This window comes from Peromyscus californicus, unplaced genomic scaffold (assembly GCF_007827085.1).
Source record: "Peromyscus californicus insignis strain IS unplaced genomic scaffold, ASM782708v3 Scaffold_4__1_contigs__length_199733344, whole genome shotgun sequence".
In the NCBI taxonomy this organism is placed as follows: domain Eukaryota; kingdom Metazoa; phylum Chordata; class Mammalia; order Rodentia; family Cricetidae; genus Peromyscus; species Peromyscus californicus.
In genome coordinates this window covers 123495914-123508343 of record NW_026294562.1, presented here as the reverse complement: position 1 = coordinate 123508343, position 12430 = coordinate 123495914, and the positions used below count along the sequence as shown (strand labels likewise).

At 45.8% G+C, this 12430-nt stretch overlaps 1 protein-coding gene across 9 annotated transcripts in view; it reads right to left on the bottom strand.

Annotated features, from left to right (window-relative positions):
* Nucleotides 1-12430, bottom strand: part of Ntrk3 (neurotrophic receptor tyrosine kinase 3) — a 385084-nt gene that overhangs the window by 325097 nt on the left and 47557 nt on the right. For all 9 annotated transcript variants that reach the window (XM_052761135.1, XM_052761134.1, XM_052761136.1 and 6 more), the window contains exon 2: nt 202-276. In XM_052761135.1, coding sequence (XP_052617095.1) covers nt 202-276 — 75 coding nt within the window. The remainder of the gene's footprint in view (nt 1-201; nt 277-12430) is intronic.

The following is a 12430-nucleotide window of genomic DNA, read 5'->3' as shown; positions in this document are numbered from 1 at the left end:
ACCCTAACCTCAGGGAACCCCCAGGCCTGTACCGACTAAGGTGGCCCCTGACATCCCCAAATGGGTGATGCCAACCATACCCAAAGAAGATTCCTGAGGAAAAACACTGAGACGGAAGACTTCCTATTACTGCTACTTCACCATGAAAGATGACAGGCAGCATCCCAGTTATTCCTTAGCAAGCCACCCCAGTGTACTCACAGCTTCTGGAGTCCCGTGTAGAGCTCCATGTCCACGGCGTTGAGTGTGTGCAGGCCTCGCCAGTTCTCTATGTGTCTGCAGGAAGAGAGGAAAGGTCAGGACACTGCAGCCAGGGGCGGGGTGCCAGCGTTAAGGTCAGACATGAGCTTGAAGCCCGGAGCATGAGCCGTGACTTCTGACAAATCACCAATTAACTCTGAGTTCAGTTTCTCCCTCTGGATGGACAGAAATGAAGGATTCACAGTTTTTAAGTACGTAGCCTGAGGATGGTTGCTCAGCAGCCATCCCTTGCTCCAGAACACGTCAAACCCATTCCCCAAATTTTTTATTCAGTTTACTTCCTTCTTGTTCCTATTTAGGATTTTCTAAGGTCAGGCTCTTTCTAGACTCTGTTTTTTATTTTCTTAATGCCTGCACAGCAATACAATATAAATGATGTGTTTTGTGGGGAAGGGAGGTGTGGCTTGTCTTAGAGTATGACTCCTGAGCAGACAAAATGAGGAGAAAGACATACACATGGCACATGTACCCACCAGGGCACAGAAGACCACTCCATCTGCATGACCATAGTTCACTCCATCTGGAGCTCAAGAAAACCAACAGACTGAACTGGGCAGAAAAGTTACTCCAGAGGTGGAGCCCCCTAACGACTCAGGGTCCCCATGGAGTAGTAGGAAGAGTATAACATGGAAACTCTGAGAAGCAAGCTCAGTTGAATCTCTGAGACTTGAGTGCAGATTAAGCAAGTACTTTAACCAATTTCTGTCTCTTGTTTCTTTGTAGGAGAGGTACCATACCACTGCAGTTCCTCCTGCTTCCATCTTGGAGATCTTTTTCTAGAGCTTTCCCTCAAGAGGCCTTGATTTTAAAGAGGGCTGTGTCCAGCTAGATTACACTTATTAAGTAATAATTAATTCATATTCTAAGATTAATCAGAGACAAAAATCACTGTTAATTGAAGTTCTTTATCAATAGACACAAACCAGTTTTAACGGGTCCAATGCTTAAACTCCAGCTCAAAACAAAGAAACTCAAGACTATTGCTATGATGAGAAGGCTTGTCATGAGTATGGGTCCAATTTTTGTTAATTCCTTGACAATGACAAGGGACCAGCATTTCCTCACTGCTGATTTTGGAGTGCCCAAGTCGAAAACCACTGTACTGCTCATTACCAAGACCTTTTTGTTGCTCTAATATTGCAAGAAAGATGACTTTCCATGGGGTACCAGAAGATCCTAGGAAATGATCCGCCCCAGCACTCCTGGAACTTGTCTCCCTCTCCTTAGTATCCAGAAGTTGCAATATACAAAAGGCCTCAGTACCATTTCAGTCAAGAATGTAGTTACCTAAGGCACACTCTAGCCAGAAAATCAACTTTTCCCCAGACAGCTCCTCCCTAGTCCGACCACACCAGTGGTTCCGCCATCTGCCACCCAGTCCAGCTGGAGCCAAGAAGGCAACGGGCCTGCGGTTGCCGGGACTTCTGGCAGCATTTCAGAGCCGCACAGTGACAAGGTATGCCAAGAGCCCATTTGGAAACACATTCTCCCAGAGCCCCTGTGGAGCAGCCAGAGACACTGGCATTTGTTGGGGACATTGACCAGGTGGCCAGGCTGGCATTGGCCTCTAATTCTGACGCCTTCTCTCTGGAAGTCTCATGGTTTCAAGGCAGTTTTCATGCCCTGGTCTCACCAAGGTAGGAACACTGACAACATTTCAGATGCAAAGCAAAGCCAAGAGGAATAGGACCACCTGTGCCACTGAGCCTCTCCAGTAGATATTCCTGGGCCATGGGCCACGTCAAATACCAAGTAGATCTCAATGTTTATACAGCATGCTCTTCGTTCATGGGAGCCCACCTTCCTGCACGGATCTGTTTCCAACAAGGAGCTATCAATCAAATTGTTTAAATACATGAAATCGCTTTCTTGGCCCCGTTAGCATTCCATAAATGTGTTTTGATGATTGTAGAGATGCCAGTCATTGTGTCCTGACACTTCATTCATTTCAGCTTTCATGACTTAAGCTTCCAAACGGACCCTTCCTGGACTTGCCCCATACTGAGAAGCGGCAAGTGCGTGAAGCATCCGTGTGGAGTCCCCCACCCCGCAAATTAAATAACATCCTCCAGCTTCCTCTTTTGCCTCTGAGGGCTTGTCAGTCAGGGAACAGCAGTACTGAAGCCACATCGCAGAGTGGTGAGAGGTCAGGGCTCTGGAACAGTCATTAGCAAACTACGGGACTGGGGTCAAATTCAGCCCACAGTTTGTATGTATAGCTTCAAAACTGAGGTTCATTTTCAGATTTTGTTTTAAAAAAAAAAAACAAAGGAAAAACATACTTCATGACCGCTAAGTATTAGATGAAATGTGCATCTCTGTGTTTATATCTGTGCACTGTCATCTATAACTACTTTCAAGTTTATAAAGTTGAATCATCACTGTAGAGACCATATGGCCTGCAAGGACTGGATTGACTCTCTGGCCCTTTATAGAAAAAAGGGTTGCCAACCCCTGCCCGGAACAAGGCTGCCAGAATGCTAATCCTAGCCCCAGGAACACTCCACCAATGACACCCTGTCCACGCCACTTCACCTGTCTGTGCCTCTCTTTCCCCAGCTGTCAAATGGGGGTAAGAAAATGTCTGCCTCGTAACAATGACGTGAAAATTGAAGGAGTGTCTTTGGTGGAGTGTTCCTGGGACTAGGGGTACAGCTCCACTACTCATCAAGATTATCTGAGACCCTAACTTCAATCTCAGTACCTCGCAAAATACTAAAAGTAAACAACAAACAAGAGCCCTTGTAGGACTGGATACATAGCAGTTCTTGGAAGACATTAACCATGGGGATTACGTGAGAAGTCTTTCCTTGGTTTTTGAGTACAGATGGCATCATGCTTCTGCTAGAAGTTGTCATTTCTTGGCCATAATTAATTTTTTTTAAAAAAGCAGAAGAGTAGGGTCATCATTGTTTTTAATGACCCATTATGGCAGAAAGGTGGAAGGACAGGAAACCTATCATTCATGACTTCTAGGAAAACAACTCGTGAGTCACCAAATAAAGGACATTTGCCACTGGGTCTGACAACCTGAATTTAGTCTTTAGAAATACATAAGATGAAAAGGGGAAACTAACTCTGATAGATATGTTGTCTTCACAGGCACACACACACACACACACACACACACACACACACACACACTACTACTACTACCAACAACAACAACAACAGCTGCAAAAATAAATATATATGTATATTTAAATAAACAGATTTTTAAAAGAAAGAAAACACCCATGGTGGGTGATAGCAGGACAGAGGAGAAGCATGCCAGAGAAGGTGCAGCCTTGACATTTGCAAATGACATTGGCCAGGGCCTGCCAAGTCTTCCATGACTCACAGCTTGGTACCAAACAAGGGAGGTCACTTATGGTAACTGCTGGCTGCTATTAGAAGGCCACAAGTTTCAGCGGAAAAAGCTGGATCTACAAAGTATAATAAATGAAGGAGATGAGGTAAGAGTACAATTGGCATGGGTTCGTTAATGCCAAGTGGGGAAGGCAGAACCTAGTGTCGGTACATAGGGTTCTTCATGTTTGGCGCTTTTTCTGGGTACTCCAGTTCAATAAGTATGCATTTTTAAAGGAAGGTCAGGGCCTAAATAAAGCCTGTGGGGGATTCGTGATAGGAGCTAGACTGGTTCTACCCACAGACGTCTCGCAAAGCCTGCTGTGGGGTTGGGAGGGAAGAGGGCTCTCAGAGTGGTGTTGGGAAGGTGGCAGCATGCATGACAAGTTGAGGACCCACAGCCCTTCAGTCCCCCGCTGTCACCTGTTCCAATCAAGGACAAGGAGGAGAGGATAGAGAGATACCAAAATGCTGTACTTGGGTTCTCTCCCTTACCTTCTGTTAATTGCCTCCACATTAGGATGTTAACAGCAAAAGCCTCAAGAGGAGGTAACTTTGTCTCCCAAGGGACAGTTGTCCCTATCTGCAGACAGTTTTGAATGTCACAACTGGGGAAAGAATAACACTAACATCTGATGGGTAGGGGACAGAGACACACAGGACAGACCGTAGCAAAATGTCTGCCCCAGAGGTCCCCAGCCCTGAGAGGAAGACCTTTGCCTTATCATATAAAGCACCTGCCAAAGTTGTCATTGAAGTTGGAGTCCCATGGCTTAAAACATCCCTTTTGAAAATGACTGCTTTGCATCCAACACTAGGAGTCTGTGGCCCCAAACAAAAAGCCTGTTCCTGCACCAGTGAGTCTAGGAGAGACATTGAAAAGCCACGGCTCTCAAGACCCTCTCAAGTCAGGGGTGTGAACGAGTTATAGATGACATCCACCTGCCAAGAGCCTTTTCCCTCATTCATCTCAATGTCCTGCCCCCGAACTTTCACATTGCCTCTTCATGAAACTGCCAACCACCACTCTGCCCAGGACCTTGTACACATCCCTTTTCCAGAGAGTGTGACAAAATGGGATGGTCCATGACAACACAGACTTCCAGAGCCAGACCAGGATTATATGTGCAGCTCGAAAATTCCAATGGAGTCAAGATGGATCTCATGGAACAGGGCTTAGAAGACTGTAGTCAAGGGGTGACTATGCAGTCTCCCCCATAGCATGAGAAACATAGCCCCTCTCCAAAATGCACAGCAGCATCTCTAAATCCTGGAGACTCAGGACCAGGGTTCCTGATTCAGACCCCATTTTGGAATATGACAAAGCACAAACTAAGTATTAATTGAAGATACAAAGCCCTTTTGTGCTAGAATAAATCAGATGATACTTTGTCCCATAGCTTCCTCTTCCTCTGTCTGTGTCACCTGAACCAATATGGAAATGACCTGGCAACATCCGAGAATCTGAAAATCAGTTGGTACAGACTGTGTGGTCCATATTTTAATTAAAAACATGTCATGCATTGTTTATAATCCCAGTATTTAATGTTTGTATTCCTCTACCCAGAAAATTCTAGAACATGGAGACATCCACTGCCATATAATTAGAGAAAACTAAGATGTAAGGAAGCCCACAAGAGGGTCAGGGTACCCTCCCCCAGCCAAAATTTCCTAGTCACTTGGATACTTGGCAAGGCAGGAAATCAGTGGGTGGGGCTTGGTATCACCCTTCCTGCAGACACAATAGGACCAGCACTGCCCCTTTTCCAACCTTTTCCCTCCCCTCCCTTCCTATCACTTTGCTGTTCTTTTTGGTGTGACTTCACACAGCTATTAATGAGCTGTTCTTCATTACCAAATTTTCCAGACAACTAAATTTAAAATAAAACCTTTGCATTGTCAAGTTCCTTGCTACATCTTTTTTCCTCTCCTGAAAAGGCAGTCCATATCACCCTGACTTCTCAAACCCAGCACACAGAGCAAGAGTCACACTCTCTTGATAACCCCACAGCACAGTAACAATGTCTGCTGGACTCAGACACCCTAACACCTTCAGAGCCTTCTCCAGGTGGACAGAACTCATTCTCTTGCCTCAGATGGCCCTTCCCCCATGAGATTTCTGATTTGAAGGGCACATCCATTTCAGCACTTTTCTGGTTCTTTCTTTGCTAGAACGATGGGAGTCAGGGGTAGAGCTGGAGCAGCCTCTTTCCTTCCAATGTGCCATGGCCAGTCTCCTCTGCTGCCTCTTGGAGGGAAGTAGCTAAAGGCTGATGGATGGATGGAGTCCAGCCTAGATGGGCAACAACTGTAGAGCTGGGAGCTGGATGCCCTCAGGCCAGACACTCAAGCCTCTACAGTCCTTATGGAAAGCTGGTAGTATGAGGGTTAGAGGGGCAGTGTGTTTGTCCTCAAGAGTAATGCACACTGCTAGGGCATGATCAGGTAGTTCCACTAATGATGGAAGCGTATTCTCAGTAAGAGTAAATAAGATCTGGAAATGATCTCAAAGAATTAAAGAAAATTCACACACCCTACACACACATGCATACCCGTACAAGCACACATACACACATACACACACACACACACACACACACACACACACACACACACATGTACACGGTAGATACTTATTCTTTGCTTCATTCCTCTTTCTAGGTGGTTGAAGTACCTCATAAATGGTGTTTTCCAGGTGAAGTCATAATCCATGTTTACATGGTGACACCTAAGTGCTCACCATTATTAAATTTATTGTATCTACTCTTAGCTTGGCCTCTTAGCAAAACGTAGTTGAAATCATTGTTTCTCTGTGATATATATATATATATATATATCCATATATATATATATATATATATATATATATATATATATATCCATCCATATATCTGACTCCTCTAACACAGAAAGTTTAGGGAAAGCATAAAGTGTAAAGAAGGTGGTGTGTGTGTGTGTGTGTGTGTATGTGTGTATACCCCCACTCCTCTAAAACAGAACTAAATAACTTCAAAAACAAAGGTTATATATACAAGTATCTCTACTCTCCAGTGTGTCCCCAGATAATCCTGGGGCTCCCATCAACTTGCCTGAGTCTGGTTCTAAGGCGAAGACCTGCCTGACCTGAAATGTAAATTGTCTGCTGGGGAAATGAGCCTGGAAGTTCACTTCCTAATGAGTCAGCGTTAGAACCCACATGCATCTGTGTGTGTGTGTGTGTGTGTGTGTGTGTGTGTGTGTGTGTGTGTGTGTATGTGTCTGTGTGTGTATGTGTGTGAGAGAGAAATACATTCTACACATACACAATTTGTCATGCATTTATTTGACTTCAGAAACTTATGGGGCAACGAGGAAATTGATTTGTTACCTAGGCATATTATGTGTAGTGATCCAGACAGCAGCATTAGCTTTCAATTATCTGATATGTTTAGTATTATAAACAAATCTTCCAGAACAACAGCTCCACGGAGTTCAGGCCCCAGGGGGGGCTGGGGAGGAGCTGCCTGGAATCATACTAGTGGAGTCACCAGCTCCCCTTCCCTTAGCAGCTGCTATTGGGGAATTAGATGCCTGGAGAACCAAACCTGAGAGCCAGGGGCATGGGGGTGGGGTGGGGTAGGGTAGTAGTTTGAGATGATAACTCCACCATGCCAAGACATTAGGATACCAGCCTACAAGCATATGTATGCCAGGCTCCATGGCAAGCCAGCCCCACATCTGGGACCCGCCTTCAGATACAGAAAAGAGCATTCAGCTCCTAAGGAGAACAGATGGGAGAGACAGCATCTGTGCAAGCCTCCTGATCCATTCCAAAGCTCGTGCCAGGAATAAGGAATGTATGTGTGCACACCTGTGCTCTTCAGGTGCTGAGACACTGTGTCCTAACAAGAAACGATCAAGGGCACAATCTTCTCCCTGCCACCCCACCCACTAAGAAAGATCTAACTCCACAGAGTGAGATGTTACCTGCAAGTCAACCTGTTCCTTTTGGAGTTCAGACTCTACCGTCCTAACCCCTGACCAGAATGCCCTCCCCGCCCCAGCCTATCTACCTCTGTTCCCACTGCTGTCTTTGGGGCTGTTATAGGATATTGAACCCAGCTTGCCCATTATCAGCATGCCAAATAACCACCATCTCCTCCAGCCTCTTCCTGTTTTCATTCTTTTCTTTCATCCGTCTATATGCCAGAGGGATCAAAGCCTCTATGGTTTCCTCTTACAATTGCAACAATCCCAAGCATTCTGTCGTGGCACGCAAGGCCTTGCATGGGCATGCCAACAGGGCCCTTCCTCTGGACACACTCCCCTTGTTAGGTTGGCTCCAGCCACACTGGCCTGGCTGTCTCTGAACCAGGAGTATTCCCAACTGGAACTTCTACAGGGAACACATCCCTGCCTCCTTTACCCCTCCAGGTTTCCGCTGAAGTCTCCCATGCTCAGAGAGGCCAGCCCTCTATGTCTCTCTGCTCACAACCCCCTGTCTCTCTTCCAGTCCTCTAGCACAAGCTCTGTTTGTGTCCTTTGTGGCCTTAATAGCCCCGTGAAATAGTCTTATTTGATTATTTTATTACATTTTTGTCATAAAGGCATCTACAGTGGACCATAATGCATGGGAACAGCAATTGGATCTGTCTTGTTTACCACTTACTTCCAGGATCTCAAACAGGGGCAGCTGCCTCAGGGTAAGTACATACCTGGGCAGCCTCCAGGAGGGCATCCTACATCCATACAAGACGGCCTCAATGCTGGCTACCTGAATGGCCCTAATGCCTGACCCCTTGAATAGCCCAGAGCTCAGGTCTGACCCCACAGTACCCTGATGATCCCCAAGATGGATGTGGCTGAGAGCATAGGCTGAGTGTCTTAGATATGGCAGGCATCCAGGTAGCCAATATGGAACTAGAAGCCAGAAGACAGCCCTAAAGCCTCAAAAGCCCCATATACACAGCTGAACCACACTGAAAAGGCTGTCACTATTTCCCATGTTGATGACTCCAACAGACTCTTCACCATTGTCTGGCTACCTAGTCTCTTCATAGCATTTCACAACTACTCTCTTTATCTTAAAACAAATTGTTTCTGGTACCCTTGGCTATACAATCTCCTGGATTATTATCTAGTCCTGGACATTTCTTCTTAGCCTCCTTTGTTGATCCCTAAATGTTAGTGTCTGCTGGGTCTAACCCTGAGTTTCTCATTTTCACCTGTTCCCTTCGTGGCCAAGATGATCTCAGCCAGGTGGTTGGCTGTAAGCCCCCTCTATATGCTGCTGCCACCTCAATGGCCGCCTCTAGCCACACTTCTTTCCTACTTCAGGTTGCATGTTGTAACTTATCCTATCCAACAGCAGCCCTTGCTTTCTACTCCAGAACTTTCTCTATCCCAGTGAGTTGCATCAGCTCCACTCAGTTGAACAAACAGAACTCCACCACCCCTCCCCTCTTGGGATCGAAGCCACCAGCAAGTCCACCTCAAGAGCACACACCACTGTCTCTCACAAAGACCATTCCCTCTAAAACATGGCCACCGTTTCCACTCAGCCTGAGCAAATCTGTCTTCTGCACAGAAGCCTGCATGAGTACTTTGAAACTCGTGATAAATTTGGACATAAGCAAAGGAGTACACAAACCTCCAGTGGTTTTATCTTCTGCACTTGGCAGTTGTGATAAAATTCAGACTTCACGAAGGCCAACAATGTGCTAGGTGGTGTGACTCACACCCCTTCCTCCCCAGCTCAAACAGATCTCTCTTAGCTCACTTGCCTTTTTCCTCAGTGATGTCTGCCTTTCTTTCCAGGACCCCAAGCTCCTTCTCTCCAGCGGGGCCTTTGTATTTGCTAGTTCCTTTAGCCAAGCCGCCACCAAAGAGTCTTCTAAAATGTCAGTGCCACTGTGGCCTTTCCTAACCAACATAGCCATAATCACTTTTTTTTAATTAAGAGATTTTCTATTCATTTTACATACCAACCACAGATTCCCCTGTCCTCCCTCCTCCCACCCCCCAGTCTCCCCCCCCAACCCACCCCCCATTCCCACCTCCTCCAAGGCAAGATCTCCCCTGGGAAGTCAGCAGAGCCTGGTACATTCAGTTGAGGTAGGTCCAAGCCCCTCCTCCCTGCACCAAGACTGTACAAAGTCTCTCACCATAGGCACCAGGCTCCAAAAAGTCAGCTCATGTACCAGGGATGGGTCCTGATCCCACTGCGTGGGGGCCCCCTATAAAGTTCAAGCTAAATAACTGTCTCGCTTATCCAGAGGGCCTAGTGCAGTACCATGGGGGCTCCACAGCTGTTGGTCCACAGTTCATGCATTTCCACTAGTTTGGCTAGTCTCTGTACTTTTTCCAGTCATGGTCTCGATATAATCACTTTCTATAACCTTCTACTGGATGAATAACCATTAAGCCAGGGTGGCTGTGTCTCCCTGAAGACATATGGCAATGCCTAGTGATATTTTTGCCTTTACTTGGGAGGTGGCACTACAATCTGAGTAGTGGTCTACAATGCACAGGACAGACCCCCACAGCAAGGAGTTTTCCAAACCCAAATGTCAATAGCACCAAGGCTGGACAGTATTGCTCTAGATATTTCCTTTGTCCCAGTAGTCATAATCCCTCACTTGTGTGATTTCTTGTGGTGGAGTGCAAGCTCCAGGAGAACAGACAAATTGTTAGTCTTGTTCCTTATTAAACCTACAACAGCCCAGGTCCTGGCATGTATCAGACAATATAAAGTAATAAATGATTGCTACTCCTCAGAACATGACCTTGCATCAAATCATGAAAAGACTATGGCTACCAAGGTCTTCATGGGGACCAGCATCTTTTCTAGCTACCTGAAGAGACTAAGACATAGAGAAAACCATGCCTGTGCGTTGGGATCAGAGCCTGGAATTCACGTGGTGCTGGGAAACTGACCACTACATGCAGATGGGAGTCAACCATGTCATTAAACTCTAGACCCTGATAAACATCTTAGCTTTGAATCAGGACAGAAAAGAGTCTGTGGCAGGGCACAGACATTGACTTTGACCCTTCTTCTTCAGTGGACCCTGAAGGAGAAGGCTTGAACAAGAAGAGTCTCATTCTGGCCCAAGCAGCTGGCTGGGAAGAAATGAAACAATATGAGCTCTGAGCCTAAGATCAGTGGGCCTCGGGGGTTGAGAGCACTGACTTTCGGGTGGTCAATTTCCTTAGAAAAATATGAAATGGCCAGGCCACCCTTTACTGAATTATAAAGCACTCATCACTTCTTTAATAACTACCCGCATGGAGGACTTAATTCACTCAATATGGAAGTTATAAAGGCGAATTGGTAAGTGAGCATTAAGCTCAAGTGCATTGCATAAAGACTTACGAGGGCAATATTTCCCCCCATTAAAAGGGTAGATTTTCTCACTGCAACTGTGTCTCAGAGTTAATGTGGAGAAGTTGCTCTAGAGCTCAGGGCATTTTCATTGTTAGAAGGTAATTCCAGGTCACTGAGAGGAAGGGGGGACCTTGACTTTGCAAGAATAATTATCCCAGAACCTAAAAGTGTCAGAGTGATTAGTCAAGGTAACTATCAGAAAGACACGATGCCATTCACGGTTCTTGACTCTCTGCTCTGCACACATGAGGCTGAAATGCGAACAGGCCAAAGAGAAGAAAAGTTATAAGGCAGGACAAGTGGGGTAGAAGAGCGATACACAGGGCCTGCAAGAGCAAGGTGGTCCCGGAAGCCACCTCCTTTAAGAGACACTAACTTTCATCCAGAATCTAAAGCAAAGAAAGTAACATTAGCTTCTATAGTCTATCAGAGAAGAAGGTCTGGAACTTCTGGAGGTTCCAAAGGGCTCCATGTAGGGAGCTAGTAAGATGGACTTCATGCCTCACCAATGAAGGAGATGCTCTTTGACCTTTGTCCTCCCCAGCTCCAGCGTCATAACCATTTTCCTCTCCTCCAGCAATAAGCCATCTGCTCTTTTCCCCATATGTTCACTCTTTTGGAAATGGACTGTTATTCACATGACTTCAGCTACTACCTGATTAGAGATTAATTCCACTTCTGAATCAACACCCTTCGTGCCTAACCTGCCTGCCCCCTGCCCTGTAGTTCTTGCTACCACAGTATGTACTCTCTTCAACTCCAAAAAGCAAACAGGAACAAAACAGTTTGTTTTTAACCTTCTGAATCCAAAAGGATTCTCCCAAGTCCTTGTACTGAGTCCTCTGACTTACACAGTACAGCAGGAAGTAGACTTAACATCTGTACGATACCAGTGAGTTAGCAAGACTGCTGCGTTCAGGAATCTACGAATCTATGGTAGAATATGGAACACAAGTTATGATCAGTTAGTGATGTCTGCCATGGTCGCAATATGTGGAGAGACAAGGACAGTACCATCTATGAATCATCTCCATCCAAGGGGCTCTCTGACATCTTTTCTCTCAGACTCAAGTGCTGTCAGAATCTCCTTCCTTGTGCACGTGACTTATTTTGTCTTTGTGTCTAAGAGACTCTTCTTCTCAAAAGCAGAGAGTGATATTTTAGCAGACCCTTCCGTTTCCAGTCTTCATGTTTTAATCTGTTCTAGGCTCCTCTTTCTCAAAATGGCATTAAACATGTTCCTGGCAGGCTTAAGACCTCCCTGGCGGCAAACAAATAACTCGCACTAAACCAGAATTTCTATTGAGAAGCTTTAAACCTGTTGGAAAAATCTGTAATGGAGGAGGAGGAAGGAGATAAAGAGCTGTAGGCCCTTGGAGGGTAGTGACAACTTTTCCAGTTCCCTGTGTACCCTGCCCTGCCCCCCACTACTGAGGAAATTCCTGAAGTGCAGAT